The sequence below is a fragment of the Grampus griseus genome (genome assembly GCF_964374135.1).
Source record: "Grampus griseus genome assembly, chromosome: 4".
NCBI lineage: Eukaryota > Metazoa > Chordata > Mammalia > Artiodactyla > Delphinidae > Grampus > Grampus griseus.
In genome coordinates, this window is record NC_138997.1 from 7,265,098 (window position 1) to 7,291,106 (window position 26,009).

Genomic DNA, 26,009 nt, shown 5'->3' on the forward strand with positions numbered 1-26,009 from the left:
TTTATCACTTACAAAGGGGAAAATGGTGCCATTATGGCAAAGAAGCCTGGTAGACACCAACATGACCAGGTGACCGAGATTAGGGGGTGGGACAGAAATAAGCCAGCTTGGATGAGACTGCAGAGACACCATGTGACGATCAGCCAGCTCTGTGCAGAGCATGGCCGACCAAGGGCTCACAGGACCCACCACCGCACTCATCACGAAGCTACACTTCCCCTGAGCTGCTCCCAGACAATGACTGAGTGGCTATGTAAGAGAGGGTCCCTATTTCTAGACAATAGGCACTGGAGGAGTCAGGAATACTGGAGCACCGTACGGACAGCTGGCTCTCACCTGGTTCAGAAAAACGTTGACGACAATGGGTATATAAAGCAACAGAGTGATGAACAAATGCAGTGAAATGTTGACAGGTGAATGGGTTAGGTTCCTGCGAGGCTTACATCTGAAATTATCTCACGATAAATTATTACTTAAAAAAATCCCCAAAGAGTATAATGAGTTTCCCTGAAGAGGTCAAGATATCCACACATCTACTGGAATGGATCATTTTTTCTATAAATCTTCAGCTTTGGTGAGAAAAAGTTCAACTGCTGGGTATGGAGACAAACGAAGCATAACAGGAAGTTTTTAAAAGGGAGCAAAACCTCGCCCTTATGAATTCTCATAGTCAGATTTTGTTCTAGCTTCTTCCCCCATAGAGGGAAATGAGATGCTACATTCATTCTACAAATGAGATTATAAAATGTCCAAAGGAAAAACAAAAAGCAAGATTCTCATCAGCTTTTCTGGAATACAGTTACTATTTTTTAAAAATAATTAACAATTTATGAGCATTTGTTTGTTTTTGGCCACACTGCTCATCACGCAGGATCTTAATTCCCCGACCAGGGACCGAACCCGAAACCCCTGCGGTGGAAGCACAGAGTCTTGACCACTGGACCACCAGGGAAACCCCACAGTTATTATTTTGAATGCTGATGGCGTTATCAAACATGAATCAAAAAGAAGACAGGGCTTCCCTGGTGGCGCAGTGGTTAAGAATCCGCCTGCCAATGCAAGGGACACGGGTTCGAGTCCTGGTCTGGGAAGATTCCCACATGCTGCGGAGCAACTAAGCCCGTGAGCCATAACTATTGAGCCTGCACTCTAGAGCCCATGCGTCACAACTACTGAGCCTGTTCTCTAGAGCCCGTGAGCCACAACTACTGAAGCCCGTGTGCCTAGAGCCCATGCTCCACAACAAGAGAAGCCACTGCGGTGAGCAGCCCGCACACCATAACAAAGAGTAGCCCCCACGCAGCAATGAAGACCCAACACAGCCAAAAATTAATTAATTAATTAATTAATTAATTAATTAAAAATAAAAGATAAATGAGAGCACCCTTTTCTCCATCCCAGAAACTCTACTTAGTTGAAGCCCGCAGATGGGGGAAAAGATAAGAAACATTACTGCCTAAATAAGAAATGTGAGTAAGCAAGAAAAACGACCCCTGGTATCCTTTTAACTGTAAAATTTGAAAGGATTACAAGATTTGACTGAGTTTTTATGAACCTAGGAATGCATGTAAGGGTGAACTCATCTGTTGCTGAAACACACACCACTGAACCATAAAAACATTACGAAGCCTTCAGCAGACGACACTGTTACTGTATCAAGTTACTAATTACTAGCTTTAAAACATAAGCAAGGTAAACGAACCCTCGAGCAGCATATATTTTAAATTTATTCAACGTGCACATACTCAAATCGTCTGTTACCTTCCACTTATCAGCACAAAATCTGAAGTGACCAGCATTTTACTTGATTAGTATGCTCCACAAAAAACCTGTCAGCTTTTCAGAAAGGTCAGTTGACTCCAGTCTAGGCATGTGGCAAAAGATAAAAGCTTTTCATCTACCATTCCTCTCCTTATTCTCATACTCAGGGTTTCTTTACGCAAGAAAGCATCAAGGAAGCAGGCATGACAGTCTGTTACTGCATGGAGAAAATACTATCTCATTCTACACAGCACCTGGCTTCCAGCAACCCAGTCTCAGCTCCCCATTGTTTCTTCCCCACCCACATCCAAAAATTTTCTCCCCTATTTGTCATCTCCCAGCCCTCTGGAAGCAGCTGGCTGCCAGTAACAGAAAAGACCACAGTCCCATATAATGCATCTAGATGATATGAGAAATGGCTGATTCCATATAGGTTTGTAGCCATACCTGGCCAAAGGGCTCTTATAAAACCACTCCTCCAGGCTTGGAAAGCCGAAAAAGTTGCTTCCTTTGTCTAGGAATAATTATTTCCCCAATTAAACAAAAAAAATTAACAAAACACATAGGCCACGCTACCTAAGCAAACCTAGATTCACTCCCTACTCCACAGAGAGGTAGAATCCAGCTCAATTCTCTGGAAATCAGAAAAACATGAAAACCCTAAAGGCTATAATATAGGAAAGAGAGATACCTGGGACCCAGGAGATTCTATCTGAATGCCCTTTTCTCTCCCCACTCTACAGCTCGCTCCACCACCATGTGATGAATTAGTTACTGGAGGAGGAGAATAAAAATCATAGTTTTATGTTGACTTGGATTCTAAAATATGAATAAGTATATTAATTTGGATCCTAAATTCTCTTATCACTTTGGACTTCAACAGCATAACTTAAGCTAAGCTATAGTTGTCTTACATTTACATACACCTAACACGTGATCCAACTGTTTCACTGCTAGTTTAGCCAAATGAAATGAAAGCATGTGTCTGTATATCTGTATAGACTTGTACACCTTTATCTGCAATAAGCAAAACCTGCCAGGTTCACTGCATGTCAATGAACCTATTTAAATAAAAGTTCATGCACATACTTGACATTCTTTAGTATTTCTTTCTCAACTGTTTTCCGACGAAGTAGAAAGCCACTCTTCACTGTTACTCGATAGCAGATGTTATGAAAACTTAACACGGCTCCTCCAGTAAACGTCTTCAGGTCATTGGAGGTTGTGTCCGGGATGCAATTGGTGTTTCTTTTGGACATTGGGACAGAAACTTGGTAACTCCTGGAAGACATCTGGAGTGTTTCTGCCTCTCTGGAGAGGGAAAAGCAACAGTAAGTTGACAGTAAATGAGACGGTAAACAGTAGTTAAGAGTACACTTAAAACAATTCGGTTTTGGTACAAACTTCCAGTTATAAAATAAGTTAAGTCCCGAGGATATAATCTGCAGCATGGTGACTCTAGCTAATAATACCGTACTGTATATCTGAAAGTTGCTAAGAGAGATCTTAAAAGTTCTCATCATAAGAAGAAAAAATTTGTGACTTTGGTGTGTGATGGACATTCAGTAGACTTACTGTGGTGATCATTTCACAGTATATACAAATTTTAAGTCATTATGTTGTATGCCTGAAACTAATATAATATTATGTATCAATTATATCTCAATTTAAATTTTAAATAGACACCAAAAAAATTTTAATGTAAAATGCCTCAATGGTCATTTTTATATTGATTACATGTTTAAGTAAAAATATTTTGCATATACAGGATTCAATGAAATATATTTTTAAAAATTTTAAACAAGTCCATTGTAAACCTCAATGCAATAAATAGCTCCATTTCCAATAAATAGGCCACATCACAGCAATAAGAACAACCTTGAAACCTATATTAGGGAGGCAGACACAACTCTGAATACATACACTCCAATTAGGTGTCAATTAAACATCTAATAAGTAAACAGGGAGAGTATGAACATTTCTCAAAACTCACGAAGCAGAAAAAAGATGAACGGGAGTTAGATCTGACTTGAAAAGTGTATTACGATACGACTCAAGATCAGGGACAGACCACATGATCACCATCACCCCGTTTTTGTTTAAGTCTATGACACAGTTATTACAAAAAGGGGGATGGCCAGGCAGTCAGGGATAAGAGAGATTTATTTGAATTTAAAGCTCCAGACTTGGGCAAGATGGGAATAAAGATGCGGACCTACTAGAGAATGGACTTAAGGACACGGGGAGGGGGAAGGGGAAGCTGGCACAAAGTGAGAGAGTGGCATGGACATATATACACTACCAAGCATAAAATAGATAGCTAGTGGGAAGCAGCCGCATAGCACAGGGAGATCAGCTCGGTGCTTTGTGACCACCTAGAGGGGTGGGATAGGGAGGGTGGGAGGGAGACGCAAGAGAGAGGGAATATAGGGATACAGGTATATGTATAGCTGATTCACTTTGTTATAAAGCAGAAGCTAATACACCATTGTAAAGCAATTATACTCCAATAAAGATGTAAATAAATAAATAAATAAATAAATAAAGCAAGCTCCAGACTTCAGGCGGCCTCGGGGCCGGGCTCCGGGTCCGGTGGGTCAGCACCAGCTGATGCCCGGTGGGCGCCGCCGCCTGGACCTGTTGGGTGAGCGCCGGAAACAGTGGGCCCTGTCAGGCCAGAACGCTTCACCTCTTGGTATTTCCCGCAATCGCCACGTGAAGCACCTGTTGATGCAAAGCTGTCTACACAGTGGGTCTGGCCCTGGTAATCTGCCTCATTCGTGAGTTCCCGCCTGTGTTAGGCGCTGCGTTGGGCAGCTGGTTAAAACGGTGAAGAGTGGGGTTCCCAGTCCCCGGAGATGGCCTTCTGCAGAGGCAAGACTTTCCAACGCCAGCTGCAGTCCACGAGCGTGGAGAACGTGTGGGCTTTAGGGATGCTTGCAGCGAGTTCAAGTTGCGGCTTTCCCACTGGTCGCTAGTGACCACAGACACGTTCGTTTAACCTCTGAAAGTGTTACCTTATCCGTGAAAAGGAGATTGACAGTTGTTTGTGCTCTAGGATTGTGTGATTTACATGAGAGGACCTGTGTAAAGTACATGGTACACTTCTGGCATGCCGGGGATGTGCTGTGTTTGGGGTTTCTGTCTGCCTTCCTGGGCATCAAAACAAGTGCAGTCGAACCGGTACAAGAAGACGGTCCTTCCTTCCCATCAGATTAGTGATTTTTATCTTTATCAACGTGTTGAAATGCTTTGGGAAGGTATAAAATTTGCTGCCAGTTTCAGTCTATGACTTGGTTTAGCCTGTTTACTGAATCTTCCTAAAATATATATGTGCTCAGAAATCAACTCACCGTCCCTATTTTATACTCTGTGGAGCGCTTGATACTGTGCCCTGGACCTCACTCAGTGCCGGGCAGGGTCCTGAGAACTTACTAACCTCGTTCTTGTGTCCGTGCCGTGAGACACAGCACATACTGTCATCCCTTCAGGCCTGATGAAGAAATTAGGCCAAGGAGGGGAGAGAACACGACCAGGGTCACACAGGTGATGGCGGTTACAGCTGACATCTGTTAAATGCTTTCTGTGTGCCAGGCACTGTTAAAATGTTTTTTTTAAAACGTGTATCATTTAATCCTTGCTACTCTGTGAGTTAGGTTTCATGGTAGTGACCAAGCTGCATTTTGAACGCTTATCATTCTATTTTTGTTTTTTTCTAAAATATTAAAAATTGAAAAAAAATTACATTCTAAAACATTTTTAGTGTCATATATGTGGAATGTCGCGGGGAATGTGAAAGTGATACCTGTGATGACAGGTGTCATGATGATATGAAACATCAACGAAAACCAAGATTTTGTTTATGAAGAAAGTATTTGTATTCAATACCCCCAGGTCATGTTTTTAGTTATCAGTGGGAACTGTTCTTTGGGTTTCAGGGCCTGTTTGGAGTTCCTAAGCTCAGCGCCCCAGAAGGATTCCGTGTCGCCCAGGAGAAGGCCTTGAGGAAAACAGAGCAGCTGGTGGGCCACGTGTGCTCCGCGCCGCCGGGGTCCCAGACCGTGCTCATCTTTGATGAGCTCTCGGACTCCTTGTGCAGGCTGGCCGACTTGGTAAGACGCCAGGCATGGGCCGCAGACCACCTCTCGCTTTTGCAAGTTAAGCTCAGTTTATTAGGTTCAGTATTGGACTGTAAGGTTAGGAATGTCTGAACTGTTTGAGAGGTCTTGGGTGTAATCTGTTATAGTGAAGCGTGCTGTTGAATGGGAAGAATGTACAGGAAAGGTCAGATTTAGTACTCGTACTTTAATCCGTATATTTAATAAAATAGATTTGTAATATGTAATGAAAGAATGATTACGCACATGGCAAAGATTCTTCATGTGACAGAGGTTCTTCATTTACGAAAATATCTACCAAAATTCTAATAGAACATTTACCGGTACATTTACAATAAAATTAATTGCATTAAAAAAAAAAAGCTCCAGACTTTATATGCTCCTTCAATCAACTAGGAAGATAAACTCCAAACTTCTTTGGAATGACAAAATCATTCCCTTAATGAGCAAACACACTTAAATTCTAGGAAGGTTTCGAATTATGTACAAAAATAATGGAGAAAATCAAACCAGTAGTTAAGCAGTTAAAGAATTTAAAACAAAAAGTGAGGATTAAATGTATAAATGAAGTTGAAAATATTTCAGTAAACAAATTTAAAAAGGCCCCTTTAAAGGATTTAGAGTAAGACCTTAAAGTGAACTTAACAGCTTGTGAAACAGGTTTGAAATGTGAAACTTCCATAAAACTAGTTTTAATTTTTAAAAATCAAAACAATCCATGAAGAACCTTCTCTCTGGCTATGGTAGAGTCGCTGGTCCAAACCAATCATTCTCCTAAGAACAACTGTAGAAGTAGACACAATATAAGATGCAGCTCTTTGAAGAGCGCTCTTTAATGAGAGCAAGCAAGGCAGCCAGGACTGGAGCTGCCAAGTTCCTGGAAAGGAGGGAGGCTGAAGGCACAGCCAGCACTCTGTGCCCTTTTCCCCTCGAGGCAAAGTGCACATACGTGGGGCGAAACTCAGGAAAACCAGGCAGATGGAAGCTGCTAGAGGCCAGAAAGCTGAACAAATATTTAAGTAGCCTCTCAGTGTTAGGGAGACCAAGTTTGGAGCTGTGAGCCTACCAGTTGAAAACCTGAAGTTTTTGAGATCCCACTAGGCCTATGACCTGGAAATATGGGCAACCCAGAAATAGACCAACTTCCACTCAACCAAAGTGATCCACTCATACTTTGCTATAAGAAACTTAAATCACTCTGAAACTTATTATCATCCAAATTTTCAATCAAAAATTACCAAGCATGCCAGCAAATAAGACCTAATGTTCCAAAAGAAGAAAATAGAAATAGACCCATAGATATTGCAGATTGGAGTCATCAGACATCTGCGTTAAAATAACTGAGGGATACGTCTAAGAAAATAAATGAAAAGATAGACTACCATCAAAGAACCAGAATCTGTATTTTTTTTTAAAAATCAATAGATGAGTTTATTAGCAGTTTAGACACAGATTAGGAAAGAATTAGTGAACTGGTAGGCTGGTATGTAGAAAACATACAGATTGAAGAGTGTATGAAAATTCCACGTATCACTGTGGAAAAGAAAACAAAAACAAAAAAAACTGCAGACTGAAAAAGTAGGCTTTTTTTACTACATAAAAGAGGTATCAAGCCACAGACTGAAAAAGCTCTAGGAACACCAAAGCAGGATACATACAAGAAAACCATGCCTGAGAATATCATAGTAGAACTGCCCCCACACCAAAATAATCTGTAATGGTTCCTGTACCCCCAAACTGCTCTATTGTTGTCACACTTAAAACACTATTCAATCTTGGAAACTGCAAAAGTAGGAAACCACTTAGACACTGGTCCCAGGAAATTAGAAGAGCTTGGTTTTAATCTGTGAACACAATGAATGGTAATAATCAGCTAAAATCCTACTCTCTTAAAGCAGTGAAAGAGAAGACTCAAGGTCCAAGTAATCTAGAGACCTTACCTCTTGACTCTATGGACTTCTTCAGCCAGCCCCCAGGCCTTCAAAAGCCAAACTATGCCAGTCTGATACGAGCAATTGCTTCTCCGGCCTCCATCCCCATTTGATGTTCAGCCACCGAAGACACCTTCTAACCCTCTCCCGAGGCTCATTAAGAGAATCAAATAACGTACCACTTGAATGTAAATAGGTCACTGGCTCAAGATAGACATTCATACAAAATTTTTGTGGATCTTCTGCTAATAAAAGGCACCAACTGGAACTAAAGTACCCAAGAAAGATTATCCATGCCCGTCCATCTATCCATCCATCCAAGATACAGGGCTAAAGCTTATAAGTACAATCACAACTTTAGAAGTGTGTGCATACCGAGCTTGCCTTCACTGTGCTGGGCTTAAGTGTGTGATTCACACTGCTAGGAGGTGCTGGATTCCTCACCAGGATTCTAATCATCTTCCTCAGGAAGACAACAGGGTCTTAGTTTTTCATGTGTCACAACTCAAGAGATTAGCAGGCATAACTAAGCTGAAGCACATTATACCAAAAAACAAACTTATTTCTGACACCAATATGGAACAATATATTACTCCATGATGAAACAAAAAAGTTACAGTAATGATTACAAAATTTAAAAAATACAATGTCTCAGGGCTTCCCTGGCGGCACAGTGGTTAAGAATCCACCTGCCAACGCAGGGGACACAGTTCGAGCCCCGCTCCGGGAAGATCCCACATGCCGCGGAGCAACTAAGCCCGTGCGCCACAGCTACTGAGCCTGCGCTCTAAGAGCCCGCGAGCCACAACTACTGAGCCCGCATGCCACAACTACTGAAGCCTGTGCACCGCAACGAAGAGTAGCCCCCGCTCGCCGCAACTAGAGAAAGCCTGCGCGCAGCGACAAAGACGCAAGGCAGCCAAAAATTAATTAATTAAATCTATAAAACAGACAAACAAAAAAGACCCCACCACTCTGGCTGCTGTGTGCCAAGTGTGGAAGCAAGGCCCAGTCAGAAGGCTCCTGCAGAAAACCAGGTGAGACACGCTTGGACAAAGGGATGGGCCTGGATAATGACAGAGAGGACCTCAAAAGTTCCAGAGCTCTGTTCCCACGCAGTAAGGTTTAGATGCCTGTGAGACATCCGAGAGAGAGACAGATCTTTGGTTAAAAACTGAGAAGCATAAACAAGACTCTCGTGGATGACAGACCACAAAGCCTTCTTGGGGGTCTTCAGCAGTCAATAATGTGTTGCTCTCTGATTTTTAAAACATGCTACAGACCCACATTTGATTAACTGTGAACTGCTTTTCAAGAGGCATCAAGGGATTTACACTGTCATACACAACTGTAAGGTTTAGGATTTTGTCAGGTGCAGTAAGTGTCAAAATCCATAAGAAGATCCGTTGTCCCTGGCTTACCAGCCCCTTGGCCTTCTCTCCTGGAAGGACGGTGCCTCCCTACTAGCTCAGCCATACATGCTGCCCACCCTGGCACTGTGAATCAAGACGGTGTCTTCTCACCCACTTAACTCTCCCATCTTTTATCCATCTATCTTTCCAGCCCACTCCCTCTACTTATCAGAGGACAGCTCCCCTAGGACTCCCACAGTTCCTACCTAAGTTAACCTTCTACTTATGCTCTGCTTTTCATTCCCTGTTGCTTACTCAAGGACACCTACCCAGTTATCTTCCACCACCCCTCACTTTTTCTCCCCTGCATCAATTTTTCCTTCTCTCCTGATTATAAAATTCTGTAATTCTTCTCCCTTCTCCCCCTCCCCTTCTATGAAGACGGTATATAAGTCCCAAATTCTAACAGCCCCTTGGTGTCACTTTCTTTTTCTTTAAAAAAAAAAAAACAACAAACTCCCACAGCTCCTGTCCATCCGTTACCCTCTCCCTCCTAAGTCCCTCTTAAAACCACTCCAATCAGGCTTCCATCCCACCTCACCCTCACACCAAAACCACTGCTGACAATATTAGGTGACTGCCAAAGTGACATATCCAATGACTTTTCTGATTAAAATGTAATTCACCGACCATAAAATTCACCCTTTGAAAGTATGGCTAATTACGTGATTTTGAATGTATTAATGATCAATTCTTAGTCAAACCACCAGCAACACTGAAAGCTGAATATTCTCTCCTGGAAACATTTTCTTCACTTTGATTTCAGGACAAGATCAGGAAGCTCGGTTTAGGACATATGCTTTTGAGACATTCAAGCAGAGATACAGTGGACGGTTGGATGCTGACAGGAGAGGACCTAGAGATACACACCAAGTGGTATGAAGACCCTGAAACTGAATCAGAAGGGGAGTGGCTGTTGAAACACCACTGTGGCATAAAAGTTATTTTGAGCTGAAGGCATTTGAGTTCCTGAAATCCCTTATCTGCCTAGAAGCAGAGCACGCCCTCACGCAAATTGTCATAAGTCCTCTCCCCAGAAGCAACCAGGGAAAACTGACTCTTACCACCTGAGACAAAGAGAAATCTGTACCACACCTAAACAGACCTGTCAAAAACTTATCTATTTCCCATCGATTCTCCTAAAGGCCCAGTTATCTTTCCTGAAAGTCATTTGTGTTCCCATAAGTGCCCTCCTCCCCCTCTCCTTCTATGAAGATGGCATTTAAGCTCAAATTCTAACCACTCCTTTGAGTTACATTTTTCTGTGAACTCCCTTTCCACATGATTGAATGTAACCTGCCTTTCTCTCTCCTTAATCTGTCTTTTGTTGGTTTAATTTGCAGGTCCCCAACAACAGAACCTAAAAGAGTAGAGGAAAAGTTTTTCCTCCCCTCCTCTGCACCTAAGAGAGGAACGCCAAGGACTCCAAGGACTGAGTCCTAAGGATATGTTTACAATAGTGGCAATTAGGAAGCACCAGCCAAGAGGTACATAATTTGACAAAGTTAAAAATTACCAACTCCCTGGAATTCCCTGGCAGTCCTTGGTTAGGACTCTGTGCTTCCACTGCAGGGGGCTCGGGTGTGATCCCTGGTTGGGGAACCAAGATCCCGCATGCCGTGCAGTGCAGCCAAAAAAAAATTACCCACTCCATTTATTCTCACAAATTACACAACAAATCACTGATTTTATAGATGGTAATCTGGTTCTTGATGTGTAAAAATGCTATAAATAAGGCCCAAGGAAGTGATTCTCTTGCGTTCAAGATAATTGGAGGTCAGATGGAAAAGTACCTATGCCTCTTTCCACATTCTATAGTAATATGCACAGGGAAAATAAAATAGTGCTGTCCCCCGGACACACGTGGCTACTGCTACTCAGCACTTGAAATGTAGCTGGTGAATGTTTTATGTTATTTAACTTATTCACTTAAATTTAAATAGCCACAAGTGGCTAACAGTTACCATACCGGACAGCACAGGTCTAGACTGTTTACTTCTTAAAAATGTATTTCCTCATTCTTGGGTTACTTGATAAATCACCAATTTTATAACCCCATAAAAGATACATACACCTGAACACTGAGGTCACCCCACCCACTCTCATATCCATCCTGCATCAAAGAAAAGAAGACTAGAAAAAGATGCCTATACTTGCTATATGCTGTTATCAAATAAATTCATTCCTGAGTTTTAAAACAGCACAAAACTGTACTGTTTTTATTTCAAAAACAGGATAGTGCTATATATTTCAGGTTGAGAATAACAAGTCTATAAAATGATTAAGTATACAATGGCTGAAAAAAGGCAATGCTTCTTATTGTAGAGCTGTCTTCTGAGCAACTGCTAAATTGAATTACATCACTTTCCTCAAGCGAAAACAAATGAGGTGAATCCCTAAGGAATTAAATCTGATCCCCAAACAGAATACACATTTTACCAAAACATTTTTGACCATGTTTCTGCAGAAAGGGGGACCCCTTCCAGGGCCCGAGAGTGGGCTCTGCTCTAACACTCGGAAATGAATTGTCCAAAGAGACACACATGCTGCCAAGACTTTATTAGGGGTGCCAGGTGGAGAGCGGCAGGGTAAGGGACCCCAGGAGAACTGCTCTGCCACGTGGCTCACGGTCTCAGGCTTCACGGGAACGGGGGTAGTTTCTGGGTTGTCTCTGGCCCATCACTCTGACTCAGGGTCCTCCCTGGGGGCGTGCGCGTCTCTCAGCCAAGATGGATTCCAGCGAGGAGGCTTCTGGGAGGTTGGCAGGACGTATCGTCTCCTCCCTCCTCCTTTTGGCCCCTCCCAGATTCTCCCAGTTAGCTTTTGGAGGCAACACCTCATTCTTTATCAGGACCCCCTGCTGTGAGACAACTCTGGCAAGCAGTTATCCTGCTTGTGCTTGGCCAAGGCTGGTGGTTTCGATCCACGGTTCCCTAACAATAACAGAAATTTCATAACATTCTCATGGTGAATTTCATACTGCTTTATTCAGAATTTCAAACACCAAAGGTAGGCTAATGAAAGAAAAATAATTAATTTAAATAAAATATAACCCTGCCAGCCACCCTCCAGGGCTTTCCTCTAAGAGTCACAAAGATCTCTCTAACAGTGTATGACCAGTACGTGGATCACAGCTCACCAAACAAACTAGCACTAAAATGTTCTTCTAGCCCCAGCTCATAGTGTAGGAACCTTTTGGCCTTCAGCCATCTCCCAAATTACAAGTAAAAGAATGATATTTTAAAGTATCTCCTTTAGACTTTACTGGAAACCTGCCACTTCAGAGAGCCACATTTGCATTTGCAAGCTAAAAATTTGCCCACACAGGCTGTTGTAAGAGCAGGGACCTAACATCCATTATCTTTGTATCCTCTGGAGCTCTTCATACCCTGTTCTCGATTATTCCCACTGAATGAAAGACTAAATCGCAAGATGCCACATCCCGGTATTAAGCAAAGTGGTTTCATAAAGATATTCTAACAACAGGAAGTCACTAAGCATCCTGTTTAGAGAAGTTAGGTTCTGGTAGCATTAGTAAACTACATGTACAAATTAGAAAGAACGAAAAGACACACCACAGAAGATTCTGCCTGGAATCTATGAAAGGTAAGGACAAATCTTAACGAACACCACCTAAGAACTCAATATATCAACACAGCTGGAGTTCACAGAAAAAATAATTATCCCGTTTCAAGGCAGAACATTCTTCCGGCCAGCAATGTCCTTCCCCATTCCTTTGCCTACAGCCTCAAATTCACTTGACAGATTACGACCAGTTCCATCCTTCATGAAGCAGCACATGGCCTCCTAGAGGAGACTAACCAGTTGTACGGGAAGAAGAGAAAAGAGAAGAAAGTTGTCCTAGTAAAGGAAAGTAACACCATTAAATTGAAAGAGATTGTGCTGGGAAATGCATGCTGTCCGTTATACTAGAGTGCAGCTCTGGGGACGGGGCAGTTAAGAAAAAGAGGCTGCAAAAGTAAGCAAAGACCATCAAAGGGTGACATACGCCCTGCAGGGAGGGAAGACTTGACTCTGGAAGCTCCGCAGGTCCCTGCAGTCCTCCTCTCACTCGTCCTACACATCCCCATCCTTCCAGCACAGAGGAGATACTCCGTAAGGCCAGTGAGGGATCTGCAGGGAACTAGTGACTTATGGAAAAAAGGTACAGGTAACAAAAACTGGGGGAACATTCCTTCCAATATAATGCCAACTATACTCATGGTTCAGCCTAATCTTTGTTTTTTGTCATGTTTATTAAAAACACGTCAACAGTAAACAGTGTTGTAAACAGTAAAACTTATCCTCCTTAAGTACAGTTTTTGGACTTTGAAGATGTATACAGTCATGGGACTTCCCTGGTGGTCCAGCGGCTAAGACTCCACGCTCCCAGTGTAGGGGGCCCCAGGTTCCATCCCTGGTCAGGGAAGTAGATCCCACATGATGCAACTAAGAGTTCGCATGCCGCAACTAGAGATTCCCACGTGCCGCAACAAAGATCCTGGGTGCTGCAACTAAGACCTGGCACAGCCAAATAATTATTTATAAATAAATATATATATATGTATACAGTCATGTTACCACCAAAATTAAGACACAGACCATTTCCATCATCCCAAACAAATTCCCTCTCCCTCCCCCCAAGTCCCTGACAACCACAGATCTGTTTTCTGTCCCTTTTTCAATTTAATCTTAATCCTCCCTTTAAATAGATACAAGTGCACATAAAGTAAATACAGTTGACCCTTTGAAACCCAGCAGCACCCTGTGGGGTCCTCCTGGGAACAAAAGCCTTTCTGTGCCCGTGGTTTCTTATATGTAGGAAAAGGCTTCAGTCTCCTAGACCTTCCCTGAGTTCCAAAAGGCAGATTCAAACAGTTACTAATTAGAAGAGTGAAGGAACCAGAAACAATGGAAAGGCAGTAAAGAAATAATAGTGCAGGGACTGCCCTGGTGGCGCAGTGGTTGAGAATCCGCCTGCCAGTGCAGGGGACACGGGTTTGGGCCCTGGTCTGGGAAGATCCCACATGCGGTAGTGCAACTAAGCCCGTGCATCACAACTACTGAGCCTGCGCTCTAGAGCCCGTGTGCCTAGAGCCCGTGCTCCGCAACAAGAGAAGCCACCGCAGTGAGAAGCCTGCGCACCTCGATGAAGAGTAGCCCCTGCTCCCCGCAACCAGAGAAAGCCCACGTGCAGCAACGAAGACCCAACACAGCCAAAAATAAATAAATGAATAAATAAATTTATTTAAAAAAAAGGAACAATAGTGCAACCCTGGGGGCAGGGTCCTGGTTCCTCCTCAAGGGATATATATTACAATATCTTTGAGCTCTTCTACAGGAACTGAGGTCCCCCACCTGGCTGGACAACGGTAACTTCAGGCTGAGCACTAGATTCCTGGAGCACCGCCCTGTTACCTCACCACCAACCAATCAGAAGAAAGTCACACACCCTGCAGCCCTCACCCCAAATTTTGCCTATAAAAACACTTCTCCAAAAACCATCAGGGAGTTCCGGTCTTTTGAGCACAAAATGGCCATTCTCCTTGCTTGGCCCTTGCAGTAAACCTTCCTCTGCTCCAAACTCCGATGTTTCAGTTTGTTTGACCTCACTGTACGTTGGGCACCTGAACTTGCATTTGGCAACACCTTAAACAACACAGGTTTGAACTGTGCAGGTCACTTATATGTGGATTTCTTTTCCATAACTATGTAAGAAATTTTTTTTTAAGATTTGCAACAATTTGAAAAGACTTGCAAACTATGTAGCCTAGAAATATTGAAAAAAAATGAAGGAAGTTAGGTATGTCATGAATGCATAAAATATATGTAGAGATACGTGTAACATACAAAATATGTGTTAAGTTTTGGAGGAGTCAAAAGTTATACATGGATTTCTGACTGTACGGGGGTGCGTCCCTAACCCCTGCTATTCATTTTTCTTTTGCATTCTGACAAAATTTGCAAGGATTCTGCCCAAATTTGTCTTAATCTGCGACAGAAAACTGAAACTTCTAGAAAATATTTAGTCAAATTGCGAGTAAAAATGAAGAGTTAGACTAAGTGTAACTTACATATATGTTACATCCCAAAGTTTCTTAATCTTTGGATCAGCAGTTTCCCGGATGAAATTGTGATGTTCCCTCCAAAGGCTGCTTGTAAAATGCTACCTAACACCCATCATCAAACGTATGGGATTCGAGTTTCTCCAGCCCTTAAACGTACTAGCCAGTAAACTTGGAGGCATTGCTTAGCCTCTCTAAGCCTGTTTCTCATCTGCTGAATTAAAATTCATTCACTAATACTCATTAGACTTCTACTACGTGACAGGCACTGGGGATACAGGAATGAACAAAACAAAAACATACAAACATCCCTGCCATCAATGAGGTTATGTATGAAAAATGTCAGGGTCAACGGTGCAAAAGAGAAAAAATTAAAGCAGAAGAGAAAAAGTGGTCAGGGGAGGCCTTTCCAATGAGGCCTTTGAGCAGAAACCTGAGGGTGGCTCTCTGGAGGCGTGACACCAAGTCCAAGTGTCAGTCTAAGGAACTGCAAGGCCAGCGGGGCTGAGGCAGAGGGAGGGAGAGCGTAGGATAGGAAATCAGAGGTTCAGGTCAGCTCTCGCAGCACCCGCGCCTCAGGCCACTGCAAGAACTTTGGACTTGGCTCCAAATGAGACTGGAAGTCACCAAAAAGTTCTGGGTGGCGCAATGACAAAATCGAACTATGTTTAAAAAGATCACGCTGACTTGGGAATGGGGGGCGGGGGAACAGAGCAGGGAGACCACCTAGAGGCTACTGCAGCCATCCAAGAGCCCAGATGGGAACACCGTCCTGCACCCCTCCTCCCAGCCTATGACAGCTGGGTATGTTTTGCCCTAGAGACACTACCAGACACGAGACAAGCACTCAGAAACTGTACGTACCTGGTTTCTAAGGAAGAGTGTATTCAGATATATACCTTAGGATGCCAGGAGTATCCCCGGTCTGCAGCCCTTTGCCCACAAGAAGGTGGGGCTGGGAGGAAGGACTCCAGCAGGCAAAAGGCACCTACTGCCACAGCAAGGTCACGGCCAGTGGAGGTTTTATAGTGAGTCTCTGCTGTCCAGCCCATTCCAAAAGAACCCCACCTCCCCCGACTCTGCCCAGGCAGGGAAAAGCAGGGGCAAGTACAATGGTCCAGCCTCAGGCCCACGGAAACCCACTTATGTTTACGTTTTACACTCATTTTACATTTACGTTTACACTGACACTCACTTACGCTTAAGAGGGAACTGACAGACGTGGACAGGGAATGCTGCCTGCCGTCCCAGGAAACAAGAAGTGCTTCCCGTCATTGCAGCAAACCAGGCTCTGGCCACCCGCCCTGCAGCCACCATCCCCATACCTCCCGATGCCCCTCCACCAAGCCCCCATGGTGCACACCGAGGGGAAGTTAGAGAAAAAGAGGAAGCACTGTGTGTTCTGGGCACTGGCCCTAGATCGTTCATATGCATATCTAAGGAATTACTACAATGAGCCCAGATGCTGGTATCTTCCCATACATCGAAAAGCACTAAAATCATTAACCTGTGATGTCTGTCTCTTGTGACTATCAGTTGTCTTTGATGTCTGACTACACGGTTTGTTTTTTGTTTTTGTTTTTTTTGTTGTTGTTGTTGTTCAGCAAAAACTCCTAAATATCCTGGCTAGTCCCTTATTCTTTGGAGCAGCTCCTCAGAGCTCTCCAAGAGGCTGTCTCCTGAGCTTCAGTCTTCAGTAAGGTCCTCAAATAAAACTTAACTTGCAACTTTTAGGTTGTGCGTTTTTCTTCAGCTGACCGTTTTAGTGAACAACGAAGGGACCCAGAGCAGACTTCTCTCCTTCGCCTGAACTCTAGGAGGCTCTGGAGCCTTGGTACCAGCAAAGGCCTCTTGTGCCCGGCCGCCTCCAGACGAATTTAGGTAAGTCTCTTCTGGGTCTTGGATTTCCCACTACTGGCTGATGATCCTAAGCTTTATTTGGTGGTGGATAAACTCCTCGTTGGAAGAGTAGACTTTCCTCGAACTTACTTTCAAGAAGAGGTACCTGGGTTACCCCAGATGAATGACACTGGGAAGATTCTGCTCAGTTTAAAGACGTGAGCGGGTTACCACAGTTGAGAGACACTGGGAAGATTTTATTATGTATTTGTGGCCGAAATCTCGGCTTCTGTACGCCAGCGCCGAATAGAAATACGGAGACAGAATTTAGGAGAAAAGAGAAAAAAGTGGTTTTATTTCTTTGCTAAGTCAAGAGGGGACACAGTGGGCTAGTGCCTCCAAAAACTGTGCCCCTCCTCCCCACCACCACCTGGGAATCGGAGATTTTATATGCGGGGCTCGCAGTCTGTGGTATATGATAAGGATCAAAGTAGTGAAGGTCTTGCATTCTTTTTCTCCTTGCATTATTTCAAAACAGTTATCGTGGCGTCAGGCGGCCCGGTAATTGGGTCCATCTGTCTCTGGTTTATTGGCCTGCGAGACCTTCTTTCTGAAATGCAAAAGCTACAGGGGGTGGTTTGCGGCCAGGGAGCAGAGGGAATTTACATAAAGTTAGGCAGTGACAGGCGCAGGATGTAACGCACACAGAGTCAGGGGTGACAGGGGCAGGATGTAACTGACATAGGGTCAGAGAGTGAGAGGTTAGCTTTGTGAAGTACCAATCTAGCTACAGACACTACAGATTAGTAACAGTTAAAATAAAACAAGGAGTGATTAACTCTTTCAGGCCAGGTTATGTTTCTTCTCTAGCCTGTTCACTGTCCCCTTTACGTTCCTTGTTCTCAGGAGAGGAAAAATTTCTTTTCTATTTTTGCTGCAACATACGCATACAGAATTTATTCCTACAAATACCTCCTTAGTTGGGAATTAAAGGAAATCTCACCCTAAAAATGGCCAAATCGGGATTATTCTAACATTCCAAAATGAATGTTAAAAGAACCCCAATTAATTCTTTTAACATTCCAAAATTAATTAACTAAAAACATTCTAGCTGTGTGCGCAGCTACAAAAAGCCAGCTTGGTAAAACACCTTTTCAGAATTCCGACCTTAAAGGAACAAAAGCCCTTCTAGGAGGAGCTTGCATTTCTCTCCCTGGGTCTTTGAGATGTAAATGTTCTACCTGATCTTATGCCTTTTTTCCTCCCCCCGCCCCCCCCTCCCCCGCTCTGCCCCCCGTGTTTTGAGAGCTCTGACAATGGCCAGACAATGGATCTTTTAAATTGGAGAGACTTCTGAATTAGTAAATTTTTAGAGGGCTCTCACTATAAACAACTGTTTTATTGGTACCGATGAAAAGACCAAAGCAGAAAGTAAATACAAAAAAATATAACGGCTAAGCTTAACAACTCCCTTAGTTTAAAACAAATAAACAGCAACAACAAAAAAACAGTTTGGGAAGCTGCATCTGTGGTCAGTTTCCCCTCAATGGGTCTTACAGATGCTAATAAAAACATTAGATTAATTGTTAATCAGGTTGATTAACAAGGGAATAAGAAACTGAAGGGAAAGTCTAGAGATGTCTTCCCAACAAGGTGGAAATTTTAAAGGGACTTACCCTAAAAGGATAAAAATCTTTAGATGGTTAAGAAATGGGATAAATAAAACAGACATTAATGGGATTAAAATCAATGTTTTGATACAACACTAAGGTTGGATGGCCAAAGGGACCTCCATTGGTCCCCGATACTAAAGAGCCCCAAACAAGTCTACTCTACCCCAGTTTACAACCTACATGTATTTAAAAGGCTGCTGGCGACTTCCTTGGTGTTCCAGTGGTTAAGACTTGGCCTTCTAATGCAGGCGTTGCGGGTTCCATCCCAGGTTCAATCCCTGGTCAAGGAGCTAGGATCCCCCATACCTCAAGGCCAAAAAACCAAAACACAAAACAGAAGCAATATTGTAACAAATTCAATAAAGACTTAAAAATAAAATGGTCCACATCAAAAAAAAAAAAAAAAAGTCTGCTAGAAAATTACACTGAGATACCTGACCAGCAATTGTTTGGGGCAACAGGCCAATTAATCAAGTTGGCTCAACCCCTCAACTGGGGACCCCAAAGCCTTTTACACAAACATAGATAAAAGGGTTGGGGGATACAAAGAAAGGTTTCTAGGGTCAACAACAAATTGGCACTTGCCAACTACCTCTACAAGGATTAAGTCATGTGCTGCTGGAGCTGCTGATTTTCAACACCACCTGAAAGGAGTTCAGGGCAGAGAGCAGAAATGAAGCCCTCTGTGCTCTGGGAACAGCTGGCAGCACAGGTCTTCAGAGAGTTGGATATTTTCAGCAGCCAATTTTATGAGCACAATTCTTGTATCTCCTCCTATCTAGAAAAGCACCAAAATCCTTCATGGTGACATCTGCTCCTCGTGACTAGCAGAAACCTGCAGAAAATATGTGCTTGACTGCATGTACTCCCCCTTCACCAAAATCCCGTATATACTGACCTCCCCCCCACCCCCGCCTCTTTGGAGCAGTTTCTCAGAGCTCTATGAAATGCCGTCTACGGGGCTGCAGTCCTCATTTTGCCCCAAATAAAACTTAACTCGCAACACTCATGTTGTGCGTTTTTTTTAAGTAGACACTGGGACTCCTAGTAAGACCAAGCCTAGTTGATGGGGTCTTAATGGAGGCTAAAATTAAAGATATAAGAGTTGATAGAATTGAGATGAACCTTTATAAAAGTTGGTATATTTGAACGGACTTTATATAAGATGGTTACATCTCTTCTACCAGTTATATTATGGGATAAACATTAGGTCTCACTGGGGAATGCTTCCCTTGCCTGGTATAAGATAGGGCGCATAAATCGGCCCCTCAGGCAATATTGCTTAAAAGTACTAAGGAAAATCAATAAGGTTATCTGAGCCCACACAATATGAAATAGAACTGGGAGCTAATATTCAGGGACTCATAAAAACAATAATGGAGACTTTTTTTTTTTGCCCCTAGGGTAAATTGCTCTGGGTTTAATTTGTACACTTAGAATCTGAGGGTCTTTGTTGAATGCCCTGTGCAAAGTTTGGAAGGCATGATAGATTGAACCCTAAAGTTCTAGAACATAGAACTCTTGATTTTCAGTGTAGTTGGAAATCTTACTGATATAAAAAAAGCAAATTAAAGAAAATGTAGTTGGGCAAATCAATCTTTCAATACCATTTAGGTGGCAGACCAGTTCTCTGCGGAATTAAAAGCAACTGTCTTTGTCTTGCAAATCTCTACAAATCAGAAATGTAAGTACAGCCCACAAGGACCTGAGACTGAGCCTAATTAGCTCAATCAGGTAGAACCTGAACCCCCTTCCCTCCACCCAACAAAAAAAAAAGGGAAAAAGAGGGAGGCCTTGTTAAACTCAAACTGCTGGAAAGGCTCCCTCACCAAATCTAATTCACAGCCTCCTTCAGGATTTATCAAGGACAGATACAAATCTTAAAAATCTTTTCGACAATAGTGAAAAGCTTTAGTCATCTGAGCAAATAAATTTAACTTATTCCAAATATTACTTATAGACTAGTAAGTTTATAATGTAATAACTGATTCATGACTAAGTTTTGAAATGAAGCTATAAGATCTCTATTTATATCTGTTTATATGTCCATGTGTACATTATACATATGATATGTCCATACCTCCAGATAATATTATCAAAATTAACTTTATAAAAGACCTGTATTTAACTGACTTAAAAGTAAGCACTTACAAATTGAGTATCTTTAAATATAATAAAAAACGAACCCAAATTTCAAGTTCATGTGATCTGGGAAATATTAAGTTAATATCAAGCTTTAAAGTTTAAATTTGTTGGTTTAATTAATACAGACATGTCTTACTTTTATTACACCTAGGTTTACTAAAAGTTAAATAGGTCATATTATCTCTGTTAAATTCATCAAGAAAAATCTCTTGAAATGATGGCTGACTTGGTCTAATGTCTCACGAAGTTTTCATGGGTAATCTAAACACAACTGTAATTCAATAGATATAAATGGGGTAAGAGCTTTTAGGTAAATTCTTTAAGAATAATTATGTTTTATGGTATGTCTACTTAAAAAATAGTTTCTCCAGATTTTTGGTGACTTAAAACTTCAGAGTTTTGCTAAGTTAAATGATGGAAATTTATTAAATGTCCAGATCCTTCCCAAATAAAATAAGATACTGAAACATTACTCAACATAGGCTGCCTTTTACAGAGAAACTAAAGATACTTAGGTTTATTAATAAAAATGTTTGATGTCACACTGAAAAATTTTCTATTAAAAAAAGCACCTATTTTTTAGAAATCATAAACAGTATTTGAGATTTTGCCAATCTACAGAATAATAATGTGGAAGACAGTTTATAATTGCTTACTTCTTAGTTTTCACTAGAAATTAAGGTTTTTAAAAGATTAGAATTCTGGTTAATATATGTAATTGAGACAACTAAAATTGGTAAGGAAAACATCTTTGTATGAAAGGAAAAAAGGTATATAAAGTGGAAACATATTTTGTTGAGGGAAAAGAAAGTAATTTTGTCCTGGAGAGAGAGAAAGAAAGGAAAAGCGTAGGACAAAATCTGAAAGTAAAAAGAAAGTTACAGAAGGTATGTGGAAATGGAACCCTGAGAAAAGAGTTCTGTACATGGTCAGGACTGGCTAAGATCAAAATAAAGTTTAATTGAGTAAATAAATTTCAATATCAAAAGTAAGCTAGCATGATTAACATAAATATGGATCTGAAATTTAACTGAATCTTTTTATCACTGTGAACTCAATCAACAGACACTAAAATTATAACTAAAATATAGGGAGAGTGTCCAAATCCTCTGGATATTAAGGGGCCCTCTGAGCACACAAAAAGACAAGAGAAATGAAGATCTTGCCTAAAACCCTCCTTTTCAGAATGAGAAAGTAGGCTCAACGGCTTGCCCCAAGATTGGGGGAGGCAGGAGGTGCGGGCCAGGACCTCACAATTCATTTGAAGACATTTTGCACATCTGAAAGATATGATCTCAACACACCATTGTAAAGCAATTATACTCCAATAAAGATGTTTAAAAAAAAAAAAAGGGCATGAAACCCTTAAAGAAAAATAAATAAATAAATAAAATCTTTGCCCTTAAAAAAAAAAGAGAGAGAGATATTATTTCACTCTGTCACCCAACCTGGCTTCTAGAGCATATGGTTAATTTGTGTTAAAAATAAATAAAGGAATTTAACTTCTGCCAAAAAAAAGTGATATGAACAGATTGTCCATAACATGAATACACACTGACTGGTACTTCTGATCTGAATTCAAGACTATGTATGGGGTTTGCACATAACCACTTTTATATTACATCTGTGTCTTCTTCCTTCCACACAAAGAATAATGATTCTCAACACTCGGGAGATGATAGAATCTGAATATCTCATAATTATTTCTTTGTTTTATTGCACATTACATACATAATAATTTCAGAGTAATAAAATATTAATACTTCCATCACTAATATGATTACTGAAAGTTAAAAAGAAATTTTTTCAGTGCAGCCACTATGGAAAACAGTATGGAGGTTCCTCAAAAAATTAAAAATAGGGTTGCCATATGACTCAGCCATCCCACCCCTGGGCATATACCCAGACAAGACTATAATTCAGAAAGACACATGTACCCCTATGTTCATAGCAGCACTATTTACCAGTGGAAGACATGGAAACAACTTAAATGTCCATCAACAGATGAATGGATAAAGAAGATAAAACGGTATATGTATCCAGTGGAATATTAGCCATCAAAAAGCATGAAATAATGCCATCTGCAGCAACATGGATGGACCTAGAGATTTTCATACTAAGCGAAGTAAGTCAGAAAGGGAAAGATAAATACCATGTGATACCACTTATATGTGGAACCTAAGATACAATACAAATCAATATATCTATGAAACAGAAACAGACTCACAGATATAGAGAACAGACCTGTGGCTGCCAAGGGGGAGGGGGCATAGTGGAGGGAAGGAATGGGACTTTGGGATTAGCAGAGGCAAACTATTATACATAAGATGGATAAACAACAAGGTCTTATTGTATAGCACAGGGAACTATATTCAATATTCTGTGACACACCATAATGGAAAAAAGAATATACATATACACACACACAACTGAGTCATTCTGCTGTACATAAGAAATTAACACAACATTGTAAATCAACTAAACTTCAATAAAATTAAAAAAATAAAAGATACGATCTGTACATATCTGCCCTTCACATATATTGAGCCATTGGTCGGGACATAGTTTAAATAAGTTAATAAGATAAAAAAAATCCTACTTCCTTATCAGAGCCTGAAAAAATAAAAATTAATGTGTTCATTGTTTTATAAGCACTTATGGGTCATCATTTGGGAAAAAGTGGGAAATTTTAACGCTCTAAACTCTGCCAATTTCATTTCTTTCCCACAAGAGACTGAACCCAAATTGGCAAATACAATCAGGGCCTCTAGAGTGTTTGAAATGTAAGGCATTACTTGCCTTGTAGAGATGCATTTGCTAGGTCACAAATCTATGAAACTTAAAAATATCAAAGCAACTCCCAGCAACACACCTAGTACCCACATCTTGGTTTCTTATCACAGCCTCCAAAACAAGGAAGCAGAGTGCCTTGGAGAAATGGTTGATGCCAGGGTTGGGGCATGGAAAATACAAAGATGAGCCTGGAGCATTTCATGATACCAGAAAATAAGGAAATGCTTTTTAAAAAACGGGGATAGGGAGGCGGTATGTCAAAAGGGCACAGGGGCCAACCTGAAAAAAGAGCTCCCAGTGGCTAAAGATGGAACAATTTGAGCAGCAAATTAAATAATGACAGTATCGGATTATAACCTATATAATAAAATAAATATCCATGAGTCTGTACTGATACAAATAGTTGAATAAATAAATGGTGAAGGAAAAGCTCTTCCTTACAGAAGAATTCTCTTTAATAAACATCGAAGGAATGAGAAAAACAATTTTTAAATCACCATTAGAACAACACAGTACCATGTACCTCAAGTTCCACCAATGGATGCTAAAACTAGTGAATAAAGATTTAAGGAGAGGGGCTTCCCTGGTGGCTCAGTGGTTAAGAATCTGCCTGCCAACTCAGGGGACATGGGTTCGAGCCCTGGTCCAGGAAGACCCCACATGCTGCGGAGCAACTAAGCCTGTGTGCCACAACTACTGAGCCTGCGCTCTAGAGCCCATAAGCCACAACTACTGAGCCCGTGTGCCAAAACTACTGAAGCTCGTGTGCCTAGAGCCCGTGCTCTACACGCAACTGCAATGTGAAACCCATGCACCGCAACTAGAGAAAGCCTGCTCACGGCAATGAAGACCCGGTGCAGCCAAAAATAAATAAAATAAATTTAAAAAAAAAAGATTTAAGGAGAAACAAGATATTTGCATGGTCCAAGTTTCTCTCCCAAGATATCCACTAAATACAAAAGGAAAAATGATAACTTTCCATCGGAGACCTGACAAACAGCACTTAACCAAGGTCTACAAAAGTCATAAGACATCATGTACCTCTGCTATGATGCACTTGGGATTACTTCTAATATTTCTGCCCAAAATGGATAGCTTCAATCTCGTCATGAGAAAATACTGAGTACTAACTGAGGGACATTCTAAAAAATAACTGAACAGTACGCTTCAGAAGTGTCAAGGTCAGGAAAAACCACAGAACAGAAGGTTGATGAGCTGTCGTAGTTTGGAGGAAACTAACGATACACAACAATCAAACGCAATGTTAACTCCTAGGCTGGATCCTGAACAGAAAAAGGAGAGTGAAAAGCCGATGAGATCCAAGTAAGTCTATAGTTTAGTCAATAGCATTTACCAATGTTAATCCATTAGTTCCGACAATGGTACTGCAGTTTATGTAAGATGCTATAGGAACTCGCTGTACCATTTTTTTTTGCAACAAGTCTAAAAATAATTCCAAAATAAATAATGAAATAACCCCAATATTTTTCAATGTTTATAACGCAAGTGTAATATTAGACTTAAATTGCTATCTTTGCTCTTTAAAACCAACCCAGCCACGGCTGTATCTATTCTGAAAAGCATTGTTTTATAAAGACTAACACATCGAAGATCTCTTTCCCTTGTTTCTCATAACATATGGAGGGAGAGGAGAACAGCAATTTGATTTTTGTTGAAAAATTCAAACCACTTGAATTTTTGCTTGCTTCCACTTAGGAAGCAAGATAGAACACATCTCACTGGGGGAGAGGGAAGGTATATATCTAAGGATGAAATCAGAACACAATGAGGGGTTTGCAGCTCCAGGAAAGAGCTAAAAGTAGCAAGGATGGATCTACGCTGTAGCAACTGGAATGAGTCACCTGGCCCTAGGCTGCTGGTAATAACTGGGCGTAAATCAACATTGCACATGTCAAACATATTGTACTCATAGCTTAGATTCCGATGGAAGCAGTGAACGGTTTGGCATGATAATAACAGTACTATCAGATTTAAGGTACGACTTAAATTAGGTTTTTAACTACAGTTAGCCCACGGCTTTATGGTTTCTGAAGTACACGTGTTCTATTTGAGGCAACTATCATATGAGATACCCTGGAAAGGCATGTAACAGTCTCCCTGTGTTATGAAACAGGAGAAAGGTTAATCAGAAAGATTTCTAAAACAAGGTACATGGCTGGTTTGCAGAACCCTTCACTGATGGGTCAGATAAGAATACTAAGTGTTCTCAGTACACCTGACAGTCTGTAGAACTAATCTGGCATTTTCAACT

At 41.4% G+C, this 26,009-nt stretch overlaps 1 protein-coding gene across 2 annotated transcripts in view; it reads right to left on the reverse strand.

Annotated features, from left to right (window-relative positions):
* ABCG2 (ATP binding cassette subfamily G member 2 (JR blood group)) overlaps nucleotides 1-26,009 on the reverse strand; it is a 65,426-nt gene that overhangs the window by 35,261 nt on the left and 4,156 nt on the right. For both annotated transcript variants that reach the window (XM_082652835.1, XM_082652836.1), the window contains exon 2: nucleotides 2,851-3,072. In XM_082652835.1, coding sequence (XP_082508961.1) covers nucleotides 2,851-3,053 — 203 coding nt within the window. In that variant the 5' untranslated portion in view covers nucleotides 3,054-3,072. The remainder of the gene's footprint in view (nucleotides 1-2,850; nucleotides 3,073-26,009) is intronic.